Source organism: Neolamprologus multifasciatus, chromosome 17, assembly GCF_963576455.1.
Source record: "Neolamprologus multifasciatus chromosome 17, fNeoMul1.2, whole genome shotgun sequence".
NCBI lineage: Eukaryota > Metazoa > Chordata > Actinopteri > Cichliformes > Cichlidae > Neolamprologus > Neolamprologus multifasciatus.
Genome location: NC_140455.1, coordinates 25,607,127 through 25,631,999, shown reverse-complemented (window position 1 = coordinate 25,631,999; position 24,873 = coordinate 25,607,127). Strand labels below are relative to the sequence as shown.

Here is a 24,873-nt window from a genome sequence, read left to right as displayed (position 1 = left end):
GGAGCTCCGCAGTTGGACCCCTCCCCCTTTCTGTCTCACTCCCCTTTCCCTCCTGCTACTCTTTTCCTCTCTCACCCTCTCTCTCTCTCTCTCTCCCCTCCCCTTGTTGTGACAGAGCACACCTGCTTGATCTTGGCTGCATGCGCTCCGAGTCCAATTACCCCATAGGCCCTCTCAGCCACTTCACAGTCTCATCCCCCTGCTCGACTGGATTTTGGGAGTCAAGCTCATCTCAACCACTCTCTTTGCCTAGCTTCCACTGAGAACAGGTAGGTTAATCTTTTAACTCTGATAAAGGATGAAAATCTGAGAATGAATGAGTGATCTTAGCTCAAGAACAACGACTTAGGCTTGACTGTGAACAGATTTGTTTAGTTTGAGAATAGTTTTGAGATAACACTTCAGAATGTTGTATCATTTAATGGCTTGCTTACACATATAGGGATGAATTAGGAACATCTCTTTGTCCATTATATAAAACTGACATTATTTGCTGACAATGTTATTTTCTAAACATGTGTCTACATGTGAGGCAAAGTGGGTTTAAGTGTGCCTCCTTTCATACTTAATTTTGCATCTGTATGCATGTGTGTGTTGTATATATTCCAGATTTGTTGCCAAGCCTTGTTCCCACAGCACTCTTGGCTTTGTGATGAGACTTTAATCATTCCCAGTCCAATCTCCATACAGCTCTGAAAGCAGCGACTAGGGAAGGGGGTGTGGTAGTGCTGTTGATACCAGTACCTCGCTTGTCTGCCAAAAATGTATTATTTTTTCCCTGTATTTGATCTCCAAAGTATCCACCAGTGAGGACTGTGTGAAGTTCTCTCACTTTACAGTTTTAACTTGCATTTCTAATTTGTTGGTTTTTGTGGCAGCTGACCAGAGAAGTGTTTGGCCACTTATTTGTTGACTGTTTAGATGTAACCCATATGTCAGGGGATTATTCAAATGTGTTGTATTTTTACATGGCAATAGAATCAGATTTGCAATGCTTATGGAAGGATTTAAGAGAGGAAAAGGGAGAAAACTTGGGCTTTCTTCCTCCTTAACTTGGTTAATTATTTTTGTCATTATTTGCTAACGTCAGTGGAAAAGATTCTGATTTGTTGCATTCATTTTTCCCTTTCCCTCTCTCTTTCTCTCTTTGTTTAGCTTTCCTTCTCTCTCTTTTTTTCCTTTCCCTTTGGCGTATTGGCCAGTCTACAAGTAAATGAGTGGAGAAAAAAAGTTGAAACGATAACAATGAGGATTTCTTTGTGTTTATTCAGCCCATTACTGCATGTCAAGATGTTGATTGGAAAGGTTGTTTCTGGTGCTTCTCACACTTTCCATTTCAGTGACTCATTTCAGGCCATTTTAACCCCAATCCCTTATCTGTCTGCTCAGTGAGCCTGTTTCCTTTCGGTGCATACCTCCTCTGTCCGCCGTGGCATTTGCAACTGTGTTTTCACAGAAGCAGAGCAGCGCCCAAATTGCTAGGGGCAACTTAAAGTGAGAAGAGGAGATGAAAAAGGAGGAGATGAAAAAAACCCTCTACCTGGCAACACACAGCACCATTAATCCTGTAATGGTACAGCTTCCTCTATCAAAGAGGTCTGAAGATTTCCCGGCAAGCCACCACACAACTCTGAGCTAACTCATTACATCCTTTCTTTGCCAGCAGGGAAAAAAACTTAATAAGGCTCAGCTGCACTGAATGACACTCAATGGAATGGAGTAAAACTGGGGAAAACTTAGGAACAACACAGAAAGAAAAATGTCACTTAGAATAGAATCGAAGCCAAAAAGAGGCATACACATTGTGCTAAAATACACCCAGAGCAATAAAAGTACTCCTCTAGATCATAGTTTCTTGGGCTAAGCAGCTGTTTAAAGTTTGAACCAGAAACCAGAAATACCAGATTTTAAACTAAAAGCTGGACGGCATTTTTTTTCCATTTGGAATTCAATTGTTTGGGTCAAAAAAAGGAAAAGAACAATGGAACTTGAATGGACGTCAGCCTTGAAGTATTTTCCCCCTGTGTGTGTTGGAATACCAGAAAGTTCCACATGTCAGTCCTTCTGGCCAAAGTTAAGGGGTCAGACAGAGAAAGAAAATACCAAAAGCCATGAGAGAAAGGCTTGGGAAGGAAGGAAGAGAGCACAAAATGGGAGGAGGAGATGGAAAGAGAAGAAAGGTGGAGAAGGTTGGGCAGTTTGTCCACGTCTGTACAGCACAGACGTTTGATAATGGGACTGAGGCTGATGGCAGGTTGACAGCTCTTCACATGGAACAGCTGAAATGTGGTTTAACCACTCACTGGCTTTCTCATACTTTGATTCCAAACGCCAGGCAAGGTTTTAAGACCCAAGAAGTTCTTTCAGTTATATTTTTTAGTCTGAAACTTTTAGTTTTTCTATGAAGAAACTACTTTGAATCATAGTGGTGAAAAATCCTTGGGTTTTTCTTGGAGCCTAAAACATCCCATCATGCAGATATACACGGAAGGAAAGACTGATTTGGCTTTACTCATATTAATTTTAGAGAACTCGTTGACACTGACATTGTTTGTTGGCGGTGTCTGTGCATATTTTTGGATGTTCATGTTCTCCCTCCCAAAATCCCCCAAATATGTATCAGAAATTCGTTGACTGTAATGACCACTGACTTGTTGGGTAAGTGCTGAATTAAAAGTTCTCAGTAATTTTATCATAGTCATCAATCAAACATATGTGTTTGTGCAATCATGTGGGAGGGGGAAACATATTCATTTGCTGATAGGTTAAAGGGGCCACATGTGTTTTAAATGTCCTGTGGCCTTGTAAATACCTTCCAGTGATTCATGGCCTGCAGACACTCTGCTAAGTCAGGAGCAGGCCTGTGGAGAGTTAAGAGGAGAGGAGCGAGGTAGCAGACAAGGGTCGAGAGTGGCAGTTAGCGTCTGCTTTATGGTGATTGGTTCATCATGGTTTGATTTGTTCAAATTAAAGCACTGTGGTGTTTAAAGCTCGAATCTGTTTCTGTTCTGCTGTTGCACTTTGGTCGATCGAAAGTGACGAAGCATAGAAGGGAAAATTGCTTTACTCCCTCTTGCAGGCTCTGTTTCCTGTCTGGGATTCATTAGTAATGCTGAGGCCAGTTTTGGGGGAGAGTGGAGGGAGGGAAGGGAGATGAGACAAAAGTTGAAGACAGGAGAACTGACAAGGATGCCACCGCCACAGGAAATGTCAAACCCTTCCCCCCCTTTTTTTCATCAGACATGGACTGATGAAACCCAGGTTTCAGATACGTAAGAAAATATTGTTGAATGGTAACCTTATCGATTAAAGCTTTTCACAGCTGCCCGAGCTTTTCACATTGCTATACCTAGTTTGATTCTTTGGCCAATGCTTTGAGAAGCCTTTGATGATCACTGGAAGCCCTTTAAAAGTCTTTAGAAGTCGTTAAACCATCAGTTGTCTCAGTGCAGTAAGATATGACGTTTAAAAATTGCTACTACACCAGTATCTTGATCCAAGTGTGTTTTAAATCTCAGTATAAAGCCAAACATATTTCTCAAGTTAGGTTCCAATGACTGGCTATACAGTGGGGCAAAAAAGTATTTAGTCAGCCACCGATTGTGCAAGTTCCCCCACTTAAAATGATGACAGAGGTCAGTAATTTGCACCAGAGGTACACTTCAACTGTGAGAGACAGAATGTGAAAAAAAAATCCATGAATTCACATGGTAGGATTTGTAAAGAATTTATTCGTAAATCAGGGTGGAAAATAAGTATTTGGTCACCTCAAACAAGGAAAATCCCTGGCTCTCACAGACCTGTAACGTCTTCTGTAAGAAGCTTTTCTGTCCCCCACTCGTTACCTGTATGAATGGCACCTGTTTGACCTCATCATCTGTATAAAAGACACCTGTCCACAGCCTCAACCAGTCAGACTCCAAACTCCGCCATGGCCAAGACCAAAGAGCTTTCGAAGGACACCAGGAAAAGAATTGTAGACCTGCACCAGACTGGGAAGAGTGAATCTACAATAGGCAAGCAGCTTGGTGTGAAAAAATCAACTGTGGGAGCAATCATCAGAAAATGGAAGACATACAAGACCACTGATAATCTCCCTCGATCTGGGGCTCCACGCAAGATCTCATCCCGTGGGGTCAAAATGATCATGAGAACGGTGAGCAAAGATCCCAGAACCACACGGGGGCACCTGGTGAATGACCTGCAGAGAGCTGGGACCAAAGTAACAAAGGTCACCATCAGTAACACACTACAACGGCAGGGAATCAAATCCCGCAGTGCCAGACGTGTTCCGCTGCTGAAGCCAGTGCATGTCCAGGCCCGTCTGAAGTTTGCCGGAGAGCACATGGATGATACAGCAGAGGATTGGGAGAATGTCATGTGGTCAGATGAAACCAAAGTAGAACTTTTTGGTATAAACTCAACTCGTCATGTTTGGAGGAAGAAGAATACTGAGTTGCATCCCAAGAACACCATACCTACTGTGAAGCATGGGGGTGGAAACATCATGCTATGGGGCTGTTTTTCTGCCAAGGGGACAGGACGACTGATCCGTGTTAAGGACAGAATGAATGGGGCCAAGTATCGTGAGATTTTGAGCCAAAACCTCCTTCCATCAGTGAGAACTTTGAAGATGAAACGAGGCTGGGTCTTCCAACATGACAATGATCCAAAACACACCGCCCGGGCAACAAAGGAGTGGCTCCGTAAGAAGCATTTGAAAGTCCTGGAGTGGCCTAGCCAGTCTCCAGACCTCAACCCCATAGAAAATCTGTGGCGGGAGTTGAAAGTCCGTGTTGCTCGGCGACAGCCCTAAAACATCACTGCTCTTGAGAAGATCTGCATGGAGGAATGGGCCAAAATACCAGCTACTGTGTGTGCAAACCTGGTAAAGACCTATAGTAAACGTTTGACCTCTGTTATTGCCAACAAAGGTTATGTTACAAAGTATTGAGTTGTATTTTTGTTATTGACCAAATACTTATTTTCCACCCTGATTTATGAATAAATTCTTTACAAATCCTACCATGTGAATTCATGGATTTTTTTTTTTTTCACATTCTGTCTCTCACAGTTGAAGTGTACCTCTGGTGCAAATTACTGACCTCTGTCATCATTTTAAGTGGGGGAACTTGCACAATCGGTGGCTGACTAAATACTTTTTTGCCCCACTGTATATCACTTCTGCACATGCTAATCTTTGTTTTACTGATGATGACATTTTTTGCAGCCCTGTTTCTCAAACATGCATTTGTTTTTTAAAGTGCAAGTGTTTGCTTCATAGCTCAATAACAGGAAACCTTTTGTCTAGCAGCTTTTGACAATTAGTTTCTGTCCACTTTTTGTCAACAAAGAATTTCTCATTGTCACCTTCCAAGCTGGCATACAGCCACACCATCAACAATATTCATCATGTTCCTCGAATAAAGCAACTCTGACCTGAAAGATCAAACAGGGAGGTTTGGAAGATGGTTTAATGCGGTTACTATTTGTTCACACTTTCATGTACGTTTAATTTGAAATGTAATTTGGAGATTTTACAAACATTAAATCACTGAAAAAATATATTAAAGTTGGGGGTTTTTGTTTTTATTTTAATAGAAATAAAAGATGTTTTCTGCATTTTAGGGACAAAATGATAAAATTTTCTAGTGTTATGTTTGTATCTCCAGCTTGGTGGCGTCCTCTGTAAAACTGGAAGTGATAAAGTCAATCACATTTATCCTGTAACAGAAAGCTGTATCTTCTTAGAGGGAATTAGAAATGCTAACACTGGCGTGATCTGGAGTTTTGCAGGGTCAAGTCATGTTCCTGCATGCTGTTTAGGGCTGACAGCCCTTTGGGTTGTTTGAGAAGCCATATTTCAGATTTGCAGGCCAATCCTTCGGGGCCTGTAGATGCATCTGAGCAGGCTGGTAATTAAGAAAGCAATGCCTGGGGTGCAGCAGGTTGAATTTTAACTTTTTCATTGTGTCTGTGGGTATTTAGAGCAAACATTAATGCTTACAGAAAGACTTTGGATGACCAAAATTTTTAGTTACTAGTTACTAGTTTATAAATTTCTACACCTCTTGATCCAAAAACGCCTAACTTAATAATGCTAATACCACTTAAAGTTTATTCTGCAGCTATGGTTCCAATTTCTTAGTTAACGTCCCAAACAACAATCTCTGTCTGAAAAGCTTTTAGTTTTAGTTTTCTTGGGTTTGTTTAAAATAATTTTACTCTCATCATCAGCAACTCCTAAATCTGAATATAACTCATGAAGTAGTAAGCAGTAAGCTTTGTGTTTGCAGTATTGCTGCAGCGGTTAAAGGCTAACAGAGCTCAGTTTGAGATTGCTCTTATCTCGTTCTTCCTTTTGCATGTCTGGCTTCCATTAAAAGATGTGTTTATGGACACCGTCTGACAGATTGATGGCAGGGAAACTGAAATTCTGCACCAGTGAGCATGTTCATGTATATCTAGTTGTGTGTTTTTGGCCAGAGGTCAAAGCAGACAGATAAGGTTCAGTAGTCCTTGGTTATGTGTGCCCATTTCTGTTCTGTTCTGTTAAACAAACCTGGTTTTGCTGATTAATTTGAGTTTTCAGCCTCTGAAATGTGCCAGGTGTAAGGAGTTTACAATATCAGTAGTTCACTGAAAAGATTTGCAAAGTAGCTTCAAATAGTTAAACTATAATGCTTTAGCAAATGAATTATCATGCAAAACAGGTCCATCCAATTTGACATAGATACTTTGTTATAGATACTGTGTCAACAGCACAACATGATGTTGGTTATAGTTATTTTGGTACCATATGATCTGGCATCCACTGGCTCATAATACTCATAATACTGGCCTACGAGTGCCTTACATCCCAAAATTCAACAAAATAAAAGAACACTGCATTCAGTTTCGTAGACGAGGTTTTTATTGGACTGAATTTTCTGCTTTGATTAGATATGAGAGCCTAACACAGCCAAGATTACGCAGCCCTTGGAAGACTGGAACAACTTGTCCTCTGGATCAGATGTTTGCTGAGACCAGAGCTTTTTCATTCAACACATTCAAGTCAAACAAATGCAACATGTTTTTAAAGCACAGAAAGTTGAATCTGGACATCAAACACATGATCATGTGACACAATTCCAGTTTCTCATTTCCAACCTATAGAATCAGCTGCTTTGTGTTGGGGGGGGGGGGGGTTTCTGGTTTTTGCACTTCATAGCAAAACAAAGAAAAGTTAAAAAGCAGAAACGAACCTATCAAACTTGATTCCCCTCTGAATGGATGTGATTTCAAGCTTGGTCACACTGTATGCAAGCACTGTAACCGCTGGACTGAAGCTGTACAGTGTGTCAAATCGGTGGCTGTTTTGTGGACAGAGACTATAATTACAGCTCATGTTGAGAGTCACTTTGAGCTGTGATCCCCATGACCCGACACAACCTTAACCAGGATTTGCACTACGTCAGCACTCACTTTCACTCCCATTCTCACAAACACGCTCTTAAAAGCTTACAAAATAGTTTAAGCAAAAGTCTAGTATTTTCATTGTGACATGCTTAATAATAGAGTAGAAAAAATACTACAGTACAAAAAACCAACACAGGCACCTGTGTTAACACACATTAAAACAAACTTTTTGTTTCATCCACACTTGAGAAGACCTTAACATGAACCCAGTCACACAAAAAAAACCTCAATAAAATAAACATATGGGCCACTAACATCCTATGTGTGCTCAGAGGTCATATAAGCAACCTCGAAGTCGCTTTTAACCCTGGCCAGCTGATGTTTTTTGTTAAGTTTCATCATCCTGGTCATGATGCTCAGGTCAAGGTCGGCTGCAGACCAGCAGCTCCAAAATTGTTTGTTAGCAGCTGTGGCTCAAAAGCGCCCTTCAATTATTGTGGCACCACGAGGGAAGGAGGACCGTTTGGCTTTAAGGATGACAAGCAGATTGCTGGGTCTTTGAGACTCTGCATGCATGTGTGTATGTGAGGTTATCTTTAGAAATAGAAAAAAAAAGGAAGTAGGATTCTCCCAGCGACTCCACTTGTACTGTAGATATAGACCCATGCAGAAGATGAAGTGTTCGACAAGCAAACGATCATTATAACTCATTAAATATGATATACAGCTGCTACCATGAAATTTCTTGTCATGCATCTTCTTTGAATTACTGTAAAAGCGCAAGCAGCTGTTAGCTAAAATGGTTATTTAAAAAAAGAAACAGGTGCAAAAAATATGAAACATGCTTAATGAAAAGGTAAAAATTAATGGAAAATGAGCCTGTAGAGGTAATCCAGGACTTCTTTGATGCTTGGTTCACCTCATGGACAGGACATTAACAGTTTTGCTGGCAGCATCACAGAATACATTCAATTTTGTGACTACACTATCTCCCCAAACAGGATTTCATGTTGATTTATGAACAATCCTTTGGTCATTGAAAGAAATGCTTAATGAAAAGATAAAGTCTTCATGTCTAGGGATAGGGTGGAGCTGAAGGTTAAGTTGAAAATGTAAGCGCTCATAGAGGAGGAAACTCAGAAACTCTGCCAAAGCACAACAGACAGACGACCAGTGGGCAGGCTGGAGAAAGCAAATGTCTTGGCCCACTTGATGCTGCTCATGAAAACATCTCTTGACCCTCTGTAGTTTGCATATAGACCAAATCTGGGAATGGATCATGCAGACATCTGCAGTATGTGCTGCAGAAAGCATACTCCCATCTAGATAGCAACAGGATCACCTTCTTTGATTTTCCAAGTGAATTTATCATGAGAAGATACAGGAAATGTCAGTAGACTATCTGACAGGCAGGACTCGGTGTGAGTTTGGGTAGTGCTCTGTCTGAATTGGTGATACAGTATGAAAGAGACTATATTGTCTCCTGTTCCTGTTCACCTTATACACCTCATAATTTCAGCAAAGTTTGCAATACAACCTACAGAAATTCTGACAATTCTGCAGTGGTTTGCTGTATTGGTGATACAGGAGGAGAAGCATGGAGCACTACTGGATGTTTTTTCTAGAGTGGACTGGGAGGTATCATCGTGTGAATATGAAAGGCTACGTGGGCCATGTTTATGCTGGGATAGGATGTTGATGTGGTGTAGGTGTAAAAGTACCCAGGGATCCACATGGATTACACAAAGGCTCTATGTAAGAAGGGGATAAGTGGATGATTTTCTCTTACAGACTGAAAATTAGGTGCCAAAAGGACAGATAAAGGAAATCTTTCATTTCATTTGTATTGTATATCTCATCCTATAAATGTTTAAATGTTAAGCCTTCTCTAGTTCCAGCAGTAACAGTAGAAATGCAAACTTGACCATGGTCACAATAAGGCTGACACTTGGATTGTAACAATGTAAAAGAAAATAAAAAAAATATGAAAATAAAAATATATTATTTTATATGATTGTTATTTTTAACAGTATCTATAAGGGAACCCTGAGTCGGATGACCCTCACTAATCTCTTTAAACTAAAGGTGTTTTTACTTCTACATTTCTTATTCTTTTTCTTATAAACTGCATTCTTTTGTCTACTTTTGACTTATTGCAGCATTCAACAGCATCCAATTCAACAGAATTTGGTATTTTCTAAACTTATTTTCTAGACTAAAAGACTATATTCAAAGTGTATCCACCCAAAACCTTCTGTGTCATTTCAGGCTCCCTACTATCAGCACCATGAGGTCTGCCTGTCTCTCTCTGCTCCTGGTCACCGCCTGCTGGGCTCTGCCCTTTCGCCAGTCTGGCTTCTTAGACTTCATGATGGATGAGGGGTCAGGGGACCCTGTTACTCAGTCCCCATTGCCCCCCGTGGAGGGCCCTAAATGCCCCTTCAGATGCCAGTGCCACTTGCGTGTGATCCAGTGCTCTGACCTTGGTAAGGCAATACACTTCCCAGTGATGGTTTATATGGTTGTGTAGACTTGTTTTCTAGCACTGATTAAACAATATGAGAATTATCCATGGTTAAAGTCCAAAATCTGCAAGTTTCAGTATATATAGACAAACAGAAGTCCATCACCTGTAAAGATATGCTTTGCATGTTTCTTTTGGGTTTGCTTGAGCACAGCTAACATCTATTTTAGGGCCTAATTCCTAAACATTTGTGAGAAGAAATGTTTTCTTCATTCAGTCCTTCATTTGCAGTCCTGTTCTAGACTCAAAATGCCTGAGCTTGTTCCACTGTACCATTCATGGCATTACATTTTTTAACTCTTTTCCCCCTCAGACACCTACTAGGGGTAACCATAGCTTCTCTTTTCTGTCATATTTCCTGCTTCCTAAAAAAAGATTGGGTGTGCATCAGGTAGTGATGGTTATTTCTCCCTGTACAGTTCACTAGGGCTACCCTATTAGTTGCCAAACCACATCTTAATTTATATATAGAGGTGTGAAAACTCATCATTAAGGTACTGGAGAGATCACCAAATGTTCTTTATGGGGGAAGGAGTTAAGAGCCTGAAAGAAGTTACTTGCTCTCCTCGCTCCACCCAAACCCAAAGGGTCATTGGAAGGGTGTATTGTGTTACTCATTCTTGCACAGTTCTCCAGAGAACTTGTTTTGATACATTAAACGCTTCCAGATGCTGCAAGTCTTATTTCATTTCCAGTAACAACAAGATTATCTTCTTTTTCTGGATAACAGCTTTTCTTTAATCGCAGCGGAGATTAAAGGTTAACCTGGACTTCATAAATATATTCTAGTACCTTAAATTAACCAAAAAGTGCTTCTATAAGTTTACATGGTTTATTTACCAAGGTTAGAACTACTATTAGTTGGGTTTTCCATTCATCACACTCACAACAATTTACTCAATAGTCATCTTCTTTGTTTGGACCTCATCTGCCATGTTTGTCTAATCTCATGTATGGCATACACAAAAGGTTCAGTCATCTTTCAGAATCCAACACACAAAAGTCCCTGACCTCATTTACATTTGGTTATTATGTAAAAGTGCTTGACTAGGCAGTTTGGTTTGACAATTCTTTGGCCCTGTTTTTGTTTGGAAAGTATGAGCTTCAAGGAGGAGGAGGACAGGGAGGAGTGTCACTAATGGAGGATACTAGGATGAGGAGTAGACAGACATCGCTTAAACCAACAAAATATGTTTCAGATTCTGGAAAAGAAGCATAAGGAGACGGGCAAACAAATACGAGCAGGTGACTCAAACGGTTAAGGGACAGACAGGCAGTCACAAACACAGACGGTCAGAGAGACCAGTTCCATTATGTCATTACTCCAAGAGGGGCCGTGAGCAGCAGCACTTTCCCCAAAGATGCAACTCTAGTCTCCACTCTTGTATCAGCACTATTTTCCAGAACCCCCATCTGCTTCGCAGATCTGCTGGCACATCCACAATAGACATTCAAATGCTCAGATACACACAGGAATAAACATTGCATGTGTTTGGACACACACAAGTCTGGCCATAAAATGTCTGAAAGAACTCAGAGATTTGGATTTTGCTCAGTGAGGCTGATTGCTGCTGGCACGATGACAGTTAAAACATTCAGGGGGAAAACCGGTGTAAGGGTCAAAAGTTGCGATTATATCTGTGAGAAAGAGGTTTTGCTGACAGGCTGCAGAACAGCTTTTTTTTTTTCCATTACAAGTAATAAAATGGCGCAATCCCCCATTAAACCTGTAAAGCTAATTGTCTTTTAAAAAAATATATGATGGTATAAAGTGAGCAACCTGAGCATCATACCCTTCTGAACAACCCAAAAAAGTCCCAAACTTCCCAAGAGCCATTTGGTTCTGTGACAACTCATCCTTCCCAGACACAGTTCCAGAAAATGACAGGAAATTTCATAAATAGTGTCATTAATTCTTTGTAAGGCTCCAAATTAGTCCAGTCTACTCCAAAGCAATCATGCACTTGAGATTGTAATCACTCTGATATAAAACTGAGTGATGAGTGAAGTGAGGACAAGACTCGAAGCCCAGTTTTTTCTTGCTCATTTCCCGATTGCTAACAGATGAAAACTAAGAAATGAAACATTCAGTTAATTTATGCTGTAATTTTAAACATTTTTTAACATTAGATATTTGCTTTTGTGTAATGAGGCGTTTTTCTTTCAAGCTTTGCATTCACAGTACATTTGACAACTTGGCTACAGTTCTTTAACCACATGAGGTTAACTTAAAGTCTCCAGTCACACAGGCTTAGAGAAAGATCAGAGACCCTCCAGTAACCACCTGCTCCTAGGGGAAAATGTTTATTCCCAAGCTAGTTGACCAAAACATCCTTGTTTTGTCACTTGCTTTGGTCGCTAGCGTATTGGTGCACTCATAGTATGAATGGAGGTAATAAAGTTGTCTACTGGCCAGCTACTGTCCAAGCTGTAGTGAAACTGTGAAAACTAACCAGAAATGAAGACGTTTGCCTTCAAAGTTAAAGCTGCAACTTTTGAAATGTTTCGGCTGCAGTGCCGAGGCTCAGATTTTATTTTTAAGGCAGCTAGGCAGCGAGTATTTGCAGACCAACATGAAAAACTACAGACAAACACGCCAACACATTTCACCCATGAGAAAGCCAGCAACCTTCAGGAATTACTACTAACCAGTCCAGGGATACAGATTTGTCCCTAGCAGCCAGTGATTGTATCACATACCAAAGGGCAGACAGCTCTCCAACAAAGAGTGCATGACATCACATGGAGAACATTAATTAATCCAAACTTCGTGTCCAGAAAACAACGCATTTGTTGGGCCTTATGGAGTTCATATTCAGGTCATTTATGGCTCAACTACTTTGAATCACATCAGATTGCATGATTATTGCACAACTCCTTTTATCTTGAATGTTTTTGAGTTTCTTGCGAGATTTTTTTTTCCACACATGAGATGTCAAATCATTATTCACACTCAAATAGAAAACATTTCTTTTTAGTCAAGTTTTAAGTTAAATATTTTGATTAAATTAATTTGACACTCGTATTATAATAAATGAATCTGCAGATGAAACATGCTGTCATAAAACCATGTATTTTGTTGGATAGTCAGCACCACATGTTCCACCCATTTTTCTTCTAAACCTCCAGTTACATGGAGTACTTATTAAGCTGTATTTGTCACCAGAAAGCTGACTGTAAATTGTAATAAATAGTGTCTAGCTGAGGCAGATGACAGATGTTGGAAACTAGGTTAAGGCCATATTTTTCAGGAGTTGTCATTTGCCTGACATATTAATATATATATGCCGTATTTTTTTGCTTCTATTAGAAACCACAAACACATCCTTTTGAAAGTTTTTCCAGCTGGCTTTCTACAAAATTGTTGCTTTTACAATAGAAAAGCGTTTTGGGCCCGTGGAAGCAGAGATATTTTGACTTCTTAGAAAAGAATAATAAAAGGTGTGTGTGTAAGACTAGAGCTATACAGTGCAGTGCTGTAATGATGACCACAAACTGCTGTGTTAATGTGTCATGCACTGCCAAGTTGGAAAAGCTGACAGAAAAACAAACCAGCAGGAAATAATGTTTGGGTGAGCCAAACAGAAGTAGTCACAAGTTATTGAGCCAAACTTTGTCAAGACATACGTATGGAGTGGAGAAACAGAGTGCAACCTTTTTTTGTTAAACTGTTTATTCTACGCCTCTTCCTCTCAAATGTAAACTGCCCATTAGGAATCTTGCCATATGTTTTTTGTATCAAAACAGAAGCATAAAAATCTCCTAGGTGTCTTCATTCAACTTTTTTGAAAACTGTCTTTCATATCAGATGCCTTTTTTTTAATTTGCTCATGACGTGCCGCGCTAAAGTCCAAGCAAAAGGATTTCATGTGACCTCAGTGTCCAGGTATGCAGTTGCATTAATGCCAAAGGAAATTTGTTTCAAGGTCCATTTCCACCATGTGTGCCTCGCAGCACATCAAATAGTTTTTCTGTCCCTTTGGAATGTCTGTTCTTAAGATCTTAAAGTCAAAGCGCACCGTCCTGTAATGTTAGATATTCCCAAGCCAGTATGCAACAGACATCATGGAGAGGTTTTATTCAGTAACACTGCAAGGCACAAAAATTTTACTCAATCAGCCAGACAAACACACAACAGTTATCACATGTGTATTTGTAAGTTTAAAGGAACTAAAAATGAAATGTGTGAAATTGTGAAAAATTAGTTTTTCTTGGCTGTTCAAATTAAAAACAAATCATCAAATCAACTACACCTGTTTTTGTTTATTGCTTTGAAAAATCGAAATAAACTTTTCGAATCATCCACACTATCAAAAAAAACAACTGAGTGATGCTCAAAAAAAAAAACAATTTAAAAATCCACATGTTACCTGACAAAAAAAAAATCCTCCTTCCCAGGATGAAGACAAGTAACTCAAGACATCAAATTCAAACATCTGCGTCCAAACTGTCTTTCCTGCAGCTCATGCTGAGCACACGTCGCCTCTGGCAACAGCACAAAGTTCCGCAAATACACACTACACATTTTCACACAGTCGGACAAAGGCGGACAGAAACCAGGGAAGAATAGCGGGTAACCGTTTTGTATCCATTTCCTCTTGGGGTCAGAGTGTGGTTAACCTCTCAGCACCTGAACCACCACTGTCACCGCCTTACTTCAAACTCCACCATCCATCATTCTGATGGATTTATTGCACTTGTATGCTGCTGACTGTCATAACCACACATGCAGTTAATCAGGTTCTTATTAAAATTGCCTCCTTTAGGCCTGAAGGCTGTCCCTGAGGATATTCCAGATGACACCACCCTGCTGGACCTGCAGAACAACAAGATCACTGAGATCAAGGAAAATGACTTCAAGAACCTTAAAGGACTACACGTAAGAGATCATTCACTTTCACAGGGTCGCGTGCCCATGAACCATTTGTTATTCCCAACATTATATAATGTCTGAAGTTATGTAACTATAAAACTCACCACAGCTGTCTTTCAACATAAAACTTGATTATCCACACTGGGAAACATCTTGTCCATCCATCCATCCATTTGCTTCCGCCTATCCCAGCTGTCATAGGGCGAGAGGCGGGGTACACACTGGGCAGGTCGCCAGTCTGTCGCAGGGCTAACACACAGAGACAGACAACCATTCGCACTCACTTTCACTCCCGCAATCACACCTATGGGCAATTTGGATTAATCAATTAACCTAACCCCACAAACTGCATGTCTTTGGATGGTGGGAGGAAGCCGGAGTCTTGTATTAAATCAATTTTTTTGATGTTGGATAGATCCTCCACCTCCATAAAGCACCACCTCCATTTCCCTATACAAATAGTAAATACCACGACTGCCCCTCTCACAGTCCCCCAGTCCATGGGGGCCTTACACCTCTGAACTCTCATAGCTTTCCTTCTCGCAATAAATGGCTTGGTCTGACAGCCAGAGCTGTTTCCAATGTAATGTAACTGGCCTCACAAGGGGATTGGTCCACATACCACATATTGCTTCGTGTCTGCTCCAAGAGAGGGCAACAGCAGGAGTGAGATTCCTCTGAAAATGCATTAGGAATAACACCCACCACCACAACATCTGCTGGGTTCAAAATATCTTTTGTTTTTGTTGCGGTTTTATTCGGAAAGTACGATTTCTTTCACAGTCCTATGGTGCATATAGCCATGAAAGTTTCTCAGTGGAAAAACTAGAAGCCACCAAAGTGTAAAGTTTCAAATAAATGTTCAAATTCCATATAAATAAATATCAAACAGTGATCTGAAATGCTGCTGCTGTATTTTCTAGACTGAAATGCCTTGAACTCATCATTTCATGCATTTTTTAATTAACTTTAACACTGTTATAGACACTAGGCAGCAATAATAACATTTTACAGTCAAGAATATCATCTTATTTCCCTTGTGTTCCACTCTTACAGGCTCTGATCCTCGTGAACAACAAACTCACTATCATCCACCCCAAGGCCTTCAGCCCTCTGACCAAGCTGCAGCGCCTGTACCTGTCAAAGAACTTGCTAAAGGAAATGCCGGCTAACATGCCAAAGAGCCTGCAGGAGCTTCGCATCCATGAGAATGAGATCACCAAGATTAAAAAGGCCTCTTTCCAGGGCATGTCCCATGTCATCGTCATGGGTATAAAAATTTACTGATATAGTTACTACATTATATTTATAGATATTCTTTTCCTCTTCCCTCAAGTAATTACATACAGAGGAATAGCTAGCAGGTCTGATTTTCATTTGAAAAGAAGCAAACTTGCTCATGTAAACACACCGAGTATGCAGCTGGTGGCTTGACGGCCCCTGGGAAAGTTGATTTAATGTTTTGTGTGTGACCTGTTAATGTATTCTCTATTGTGTCTTAAAATACAAGCCCCACTTCTTTTGCTGAAATGTACAGTTTACAAATCAAATGTGCATATTTGGGCAATGAGCTGTACTGCTGTTTATCCATCTAGATTGTTTTGCTATGAGTTGATCCAAATTTTGGAGATAGTGTCTCCATTCTTCTGAATATTCTCTGCAGAAGGATCTGTGCTTTTCCCTTGGCTCGGTTCTAATGTTAGCTGATTGCACGCTTGTGCAAATTTCATACATGAAATCGCAAAGTTGTTCAGCATAGTGAAGCCTACAAGCAAGATAAGGCAGAGGCCCTACCATCATACAAATGTAACAAAACTCCCTGCGTTCTCCTAAAATACCAACACATCTTCCCAATTTGGTGTGACTCTTTCCCAATCATATATGTAGAAAATGATGAGCTTACAGTTTTTATAGCTTAGAATTTGGTGTTTAGGTTCAATTATCAATTCTTCTGCTGTAATAATAACAATATCATTATGATTAAAATGTACTGGAACACTAAAAGGCAGGTGTTGTTTATCTTCACTATATTTGCAAGATTAAAGAGATTTTCACTACTGAAATCTCCAAATCTGGGCAACTAACACCAAAACTTGCTGTGAATTGTCCCATTAATTTCCTCCTCACTTTGATAACTCATATCTAACTCTTAAAATTCCCTGTCCCACAAATAAAGTATCAGTGTGTCACTGATTAAACTAAAGCCAGCGTTTGGATTCAATCAGCTGAAATACAGTGAAAGTGGTATGAGAATGATTCTCCGTCAGTGACAAACCAGGAAATCTGGCATGGAGAAAGATGACTGTGCAAACAGAACTATTCTCTTGCACAACAACAACAAAACTATTTCATTAGTCAGCCCCCGTTGTTCCCGTAACACATCCAGGGAGGAACTAATTTGGGATCCATTTCTCTTTTTTCGTCATGTGTCCTCAATTCCATCTTTTTTTTTTTTCAGAGCTTGGATCCAATCCTCTGAAAACTGCAGGAATTGAGGCCGGTGCTTTTGCTGACCTGAAAAGGGTGTCTTACATTCGCATTGCAGACACTAACATCACAGAGGTCCCCAAAGGTATTGCTCTCATCTATTACCACAAATAACTCCTAAAAGAAGATTTGTGCATGCGACTGGAAAAAGAAAAGAAAAAAGGCATACTGCATATTCATAGAATAGAAATATCCTCTTCTTGCTTTTTTTCTGTCACAGAAGATTGAAAAAGTCATAGAAGTTGCTACCTCTTAATACCACTTGGTTTTTGATGTGCATCTATTGTCTTGTGGGTTCGCAGGTCTGCCCAGCTCTCTCTCTGAGCTTCACCTGGATGGAAACAAAATCACCAAGCTGACAGCTGATAGGCTCAAAGGCCTAAATAGCCTGGCAAAGTAATATGCATATGTTTATCATTTTAAACTGTGATTTCCTTTGCATTTTGAGCTTTGCATTTTGAGCAAAGCTCAAAGCTCAAAATGCAAATTGAAGAAGTGGTCCCACTTCTTCAATGCAGTATTAACCACTTGCAACTACATGGCTGTGAGTAGTTGTAGTACTCTGATTTAATGCTTTATGCTTAGAAAAAAGGAGAAAAACATGACTATCGAGAGTCCTGAATTAAAAAAAAAATGCAGATGCCCAAATGGATTTAAGAGTAGAGCACTGGCACATATTTACGTGTAAGAGGGAAAAAGTTTATTATGGGGTTTGTAATTGAATGATAATTAAGTTGAGGGTGCCTGCAGTCGCTTGTAGACAGGCTGGAGTGCAGTCAGAAGGGAGCCGAGTGAGTGGGCCACTCACTCTCCTATGGTTTGGAGTTGGTTGAGTTTTGCAGAGCTAGGTTTTTCTGCAGTACATAAAGAAGAACAGTCTGGGGAGGTTCACTGGAGACTGAAGTAAGCCTCTTAAGACACGCACTTTTTTCCATTAATCCTAAATCATCTGAATTTGTCAGCTTCAGCTCTGAATGTACACATTTTGTCACATTTCTCACATTTCTCTGCAGTCACTTTTGCATCATTGCCGCTCACTTTAGGCAGCTTTTTTCTGATTGGTTGCCACTCAAAAAGGTTTGGACAGCTGGTGGGCGTGGCTCCTATGAGTGCAGCTCTATTCCTGACATGAGTACTACATCAAGAATATCTGCTATCCCTGATATCATACAGAGCTACCAGACATTTGTACAGCAGGCTGAAGTCTAAGCTTGTTGCTCATAATTTATGATAATGTACCTTTCTGAATGAGTTACCTTTTAGAATTGTGTTTCCACTCTTTGGTTTGGCTTGTTGACCTGGAAAACTAGCTGCAGTGTTACTGTTTAAGCAATTTTCTGTCTGGAAAAACCTAAAGCCTAAACAGTGGTTTCTGGATAATCAAAATAAATGGTTTGCTCATAAATTTGACTAGAACGTGTTTATAAGATCACTGCTCAGATTATGCCAGGGATGGCATACCAAACCAGAACAAAGAACACTTTGATGCAGAAGCTGAGTGAAGAGGAGCATAAGATGCTTTTTGTTTTCCATTCTCTCATAATGAAGTAAGTGAGTGGGAGATTCTGGGCTCTGCAGCAGGTGTGGATATTTTCCTGCATGCGAGTTTCCTCTGGTAAATCGCTCTCACTTCCTTTCAGCTCATTTTATTAGCTATTGAGGACTTTGGAGTGAATGTCACTGGCTTAGTTTGCAATGTACTACTTTTTTCTACTTCCTGATTTTTCTTGCAGGCTGGGTCTGAGCTACAATCAGATCAGCTCTGTGGAAAACGGCACATTGGCTAACACACCCCACCTGCGAGAGCTGCACCTTGACAACAATGCTCTGACCAGCGTTCCTCCTGGCCTGCCCGACCATAAGTACATCCAGGTACATAATCATCTGATTAACGTTAGGATTATGGCACTTCTTGTGTTAACAATCCAGTTTTCAATACACATCTTAATCAAAGGATGGTTGTTATTGCAACCACTTATTTCCAGCACTGTAGTTATGTTTCTCATTCTCTTATGGTTTGATCACACACAGCTCCTTTTCTCTGATGTAAACCATGCTGAAAAAGTTTACTTTGCTGCGTTTTTTCATTTGGGTTGTTTAGGTTAACAATGCTCGATTACAAGTCAGCCAAGGCTTTCATAACTCAAGTCATATGGATTCATTTTTTGTTTGTTTATTGACTGTTGGTAGCTTACACTGATACAATCTGATCTGGAGAGTAGGGGGGAAGTAGACGGGCCATTTAACGTTTAGTTTGGCATCTCAAACAGTGGAACTACTGCTTCAATCTTATCTCACAAGGCTCCTTCATTTAAGGTAATTCCCTGAATTTCTCAATAGATCAAAAAGTATTAGATTACAAACTACCTTTTTCTGTGAATGTTGAGCAAACATCCCAGACTTTTGGAAGAAATGAACCAGATTGTTGATATAACTTTCAAAATTTGCAAACTATGCACAGTCTGCACAAATCCTTTACTTCCAGCACAGATTGGGACACTTCCATTCTCTGAGTCAAAAAGGATATTGTGTGATTCATCTGCAATTCCTGTTCCTGGACATCCCACGCAAGTCTGTGGAAAGCCCAAAGTGGCATGGCAATAATTAAATGACGATCAGATACAGTATGAGAAGGAGAAACTTGCAGAGGCAGCAGCAACTGTAAGCATGCTGGAGCACATTAAATAGCACACCCTCTATGAGATTTACCAATAGAATGAGCAGAAATGTATCAGCCGATGTGGACTGATAGAAGTTGCATAACAGAAGGTTTTATTGCAACTGTAAGAATATCTACACTGCAATATTTAGGGTGTTTTTTACATTTAAAAAAAAACAAAGAAAGGTGGACAACAATATTGTTTTTAGTGAAACCAGATGTTTAGAAAAGGTGCCACATACAAAGAAATTATTTATAGAAGTCTCTTTCATGCTTTTTGTTCTGTCTTTTGACTTTTCCATTGTATATGATGACATATTTAGCAGGGTGACTCTGAAGTCTGTAATTAACATTATACTAGCAGCTTTGTCATTTTACTGAGTTCTCCATATTTTTCACACACCACTTGATTGGCATGTATGCAGTCCTTTTCTCCACTGTTTTTAGTTAAACATTCTGAAGAGAGAAGGAAAAACAGCCTGGCTTGATTGTTGCTATCATTCATTTTGAGACATATTATTTTCCTCTTAATCTGCTTTATTCTGGAAAAGCCAAATTATTGCCATGCACGTTCAGTGACCGAATGTTGTTATTATTTTAATCCCTGCTCTAGGTGGTCTACCTTCATGCCAACAAGATTGCTGCTGTGGGAACAGAGGACTTCTGTCCTCCCGGCTTCAACACCAAGAAGGCCATGTACTCTGGCATCAGCCTGTTCAGCAACCCCGTGCCTTACTGGGAAGTTCAGCCAGTCACCTTCCGCTGTGTCTTTGACCGCTCCGCTATCCAGCTCGGCAACTACAGGAAGAAGTAGAGCGTCCTACATGCCACTGCAAGGAAGTGTGTGTTTGTAAATGAGTGTGTGAGAGTTTTGTATGTGTGAGTGTTTGACAACAGCCCCACAACACTGACTCCCTACCAACACTGCCTTTCCACAAATGATGATACAGTTAATTCGCATACTCATTTCAAAACTCTGTGGACCTCAAACACAACATATCAGATTCAATATTCAGCTTCAAGGTTTGTGCAACGATAGTACCCACAGCTTACTGCAAATACTAGCACACTACGGTGACGCTTTCGTGCACAGGGCACATCATTCACGGGACCAGTTACGCAAGCATTAATATTGCATATATGTTCACATAAGTGCTGTAACATATTAATGTGTATAATATGTGCAATTTATTCAGTGGACAACAAATTAAAAGATGAACCCAAACCAAAAAAACCCACAACAACAACAAAAAAATCTCACTCAGTGGAAATCTCAATTTTATCACCTTTTAGACCTGTAGCATTGTATGAATTAGCTGGCCTGTAGAGCAGGCAGCAATGGGTTAACTTGTGTTTTACAATACCTTTAACAACCGGTATACTAGAATGTAGTAGATATTGCCTGTGTACTAGGAATAGACTTCAAAGTGTAATATTACCAAGCTGCATTTCAAGAACACAGAGTGTCTATTTGAATTGTTCTCAATCCAAGTAGAGATAAAAGCAGCAGTGATTTCATTTGCTTTGTGATATCTTGTGCTTCCTTCTATGTTGTTTTAGCTCCGGATCTTTTTATATATTTTCTCCATCACATTCCATCTCCTGTTCTGTTCCAAGTGTGTGCTTCCCATAAAACAAGGTGAAAATAGCTTGTTAAATGTAGAATAAATCATATATGTTTTAAACAGAAGCCATGCCCAAAGATTTATATGCATGCTCTTAATTTTTCCTTTCAACTTGAACCTGATGCTTTCTTTATTGTCGTGTTAATGCGTGTATGTATCTACTTCATGTTTACCTTCCCTTTATTTTTATTTTTTATTCTTTTTGTTGGAAGTTGGAGGGTCTATGTAGACAGACGTGCAAGCAGCAACCATATTGGTGTGAATGTTGTATGTATAGATGCTGTATATAAATGCTGTATAAAAACCTCTCATTGCTTAAATGCACAAGCACTTACCATAGCTCAGACTTAATATATCAGCAACAAACGTGTTCCTCTTTTTTTCGGAGCAGGGGCTCCAGCTAAGTTGTCATGAACAAAATAAAAATACTAGTGGAAACAGTAGCAGTTTTTAATGGTTACAATGACCAGAATTAGCATTATTATCTTTGGTGTGAATGGAGAGCTAGCTCCAAGGTCACTGGATAGCACAAATGATCAAGAGAACGTACTAAACACGAGAAATCTTCACTTACATAGAACATAAATTCACATCAAATTCAAATGCTAACAGGAGGCATGTCATTGAGAGAGAATCTTGGCAAAGACTGGAAATATGCAATGAAAGCGCGATGAGTTATCAAATGAAAAACACGTGCACCCAAACACTAAAAATTTCAATTTCATTATTTCAGCTGACTGCATTTCAGAATAAAACCAGACTAATAAGCGATCTAGATTTGACTATGTTTCACTTTCGATTATTTATTTATTTGCTTTCACTTTTATCGCAGCCTTTATCTGCTCGCGCTAAACATCAATGCTTTCTTGCCATCTGGCAACAGTAAGTGAGTCACACCATCAAAACTGTACTTCTCTACAGTTTTAATTATTTTAATTATAGTATACAGGCCTGCAAGAGCTCAACATATCATGACAGAATCAGGTGGGTTTTAGTGACTTATTACATCAAATTAAAACAGTGCTTTTCATTAAAACAGTGATTTTGAACTGTTAAATATACTGTGTTACTCACTGGTACAATATATTACCAGTAGGGTATGTAATAGGTATTTTAGTTTATTTTCTACATTTACTTATGCTGTGCATGGTTCCGGGGGTTGAAGACATTCCCAACAAGACACTTTGAGCAGATCATCAGTCGACTGTTGCACCGTTTATATTTACATGTATGCTGCAAATGTTGCGTCCAGAGTGCACCCAGCCTCTTGCCCTATCACAGCAGGGATAGGTAAAAATCCAAACTGCAAATACTGCACAGTGCAATCACCATAAAGTCTCCTGTGCGGTGTGTTTGATTCTTCAGAGGAAACCAGAGCTCAGACACAAACACATCACGTACACTTCACACAGGTTACCAGGTTTGATAACGGAGCTCTATAATCACCATCACACAACATCCAGATCCCAAGGTGAGTGAAAAGACTGTGGTGAAGGCTGCAAAGAGCCTTAGAAATCTAACTTATGGTAGATTAATTTGCTTCGAGCTACCCCAGCAGGCTCTAACTCATTTTGATGGGTTTTGTGGTCCGGGATGAAAAAAACAGTATTTGCAGAAGAAATGTGAGCCATCGGAGATTTATAGTGAAGGAGTCATTTGGGAGACTTTAATGGGAATATTTAGGTTGAAGAAAAAAGAAACTGGACTCCCATGAGATATATATAGTGGTTAAAATTCCTGACTCCAAAAAAGGCTGTGACAAGGAGTTTTTTTGTTTTTTATTATATAGTACAATATCTTATTTAATTCAAAACTGTGGTTTTATCATTATTTTTTGGCTTTTTTTTTGTTCCTACTACACACCTTCAATTCATTCAATTCAATAATGCTTTTATTTGTAAGGTATTGACAGTACAACTGTCATAGCATTAGCAGCCTGCCTTTTTTTATGATCAACACAGTGCAAAATGTCTCGCATCTTTTCCATTCAAACAGCCATCACTATCATACCCAGTAACATAATTAGTAAATGTGAAATAAGCCAGAGAAGGCCTTTAGATCATCGGATATATTGCAACGTATATACTGCTGTATTCCAGATCTTCTTTCCTATAAAGGGAACTTACCCATGAAGTTCCCAAAAATGTAACACAGATCAAGATTTATTTTTAACTAATCCACCTTGTAGTCATGTGTATCAGTGGAAAGTCTACTTCTGTCATACTGTTACAATCATGCCAAAAAAGTAGTTTGCCGTGCCTTTACACTTGGACTGCTTATTTTAAAGGCAATTCTGAGGACATACATGGGAAATTAGCAGCAGCAACAAATGCAGTGATCCCTTTCATTGTATAGTTGTTCAGCAGTCCATGTAAAATTAACACTGAGTGAAATGTATTCAATGACTGAATGAATATGTTAGAACAGAAAAAAATATAATTGGCTTATTGAAGTAGAATGAAACATATAACTCAAGAAACACAATAAACACAATTTTGTTGTACATGTACGATGACAATAAAAGGCTATTCTAATCTAGTTTTCTGTCCTAAAACACCAGACACTATTTAACTTGATGAATTATTCAGTTTTCATCAGATCATCCTGTCATGAAAATGTTTGGGGTTTTATAATAATTTCACTTGATGAATTAAATTAAAAACATGTTATGAAAAGCAAAGTATTAACGAGTTGCCAAAAGCTCAGAACTCTCTGCCTCTGATATGACTTGGTTCTTCTATTTTCTTTAGACAAGGACAGAAAGCATCAGTGTTTGAGCTCTGGCGCTCATCCCAGGACCTCAGAGCGGGTTCAGCTAGACAACATGAATGCTCTTCAATCTGTTGCCCCCATGTGGTGGCTATCGGTAGAGCACTTTCTATTTTCCATCCGCCTTTCTCCCTCAGTCTCACACACAGACACATGCCAGAGCAGCATGCAACTTGATCTTCTGCACAGTCGTCTACCTTCTCGTTGCCAGGACTTGTGTGTGTTTAGGCATGTGTGTCTGGTGCTTTACTTCATGTGCTGGAGAACTTGAGAAGCACTAGTTGGGCTGTGTGCATGAACAGATCACACTGATTGCTAAGAATAAGTGTCTAGTGTTATGCAATTGAAGTAGCCTGGGCCCTTCACCATGTTATGAGAGGAGAGTCGTGAGATCCTGGTGAGAAGCAGATGTGCCAATAATCCATGCAGATGTTTGCTTGAAACTACATTTATCAAATGCAGTTTATAGAAAAAATCCTGAGCTTATATCTGTCTGACTATCTGCAATGTGGTATTCCCCTTAATCTACCTATCAACA

At 39.7% G+C, this 24,873-nt stretch overlaps 1 protein-coding gene across 1 annotated transcript; it reads left to right on the top strand.

Annotated features, from left to right (window-relative positions):
- Window positions 1–105: 105 nt before the first annotated feature.
- On the top strand, window positions 106–22,009 carry dcn (decorin). The gene is made up of 8 exons (XM_085137411.1): window positions 106–269; window positions 9,667–9,884; window positions 14,689–14,801; window positions 15,852–16,065; window positions 17,254–17,367; window positions 17,585–17,678; window positions 19,016–19,154; window positions 20,555–22,009. Exons 2-8 carry the CDS (start codon window positions 9,686–9,688, stop codon window positions 20,753–20,755), a joined length of 1,074 nt encoding a protein of 357 aa, XP_084993537.1. The 5' UTR covers window positions 106–269; window positions 9,667–9,685; the 3' UTR covers window positions 20,756–22,009.
- The last annotated feature ends 2,864 nt before the right edge of the window (window positions 22,010–24,873 follow it).

Bases quoted from the DNA above. Each gene is read 5' to 3' on its own strand.
- dcn (XM_085137411.1), top strand. From the start codon at position 9,686: ATGAGGTCTGCCTGTCTCTCTCTGCTCCTGGTCACCGCCTGCTGGGCT. The intron at 14,802-15,851 runs GTAAGAGATCAT...CCACTCTTACAG, and splicing joins AGAACCTTAAAGGACTACAC to GCTCTGATCCTCGTGAACAA. The intron at 19,155-20,554 runs GTACATAATCAT...TCCCTGCTCTAG, and splicing joins CCGACCATAAGTACATCCAG to GTGGTCTACCTTCATGCCAA.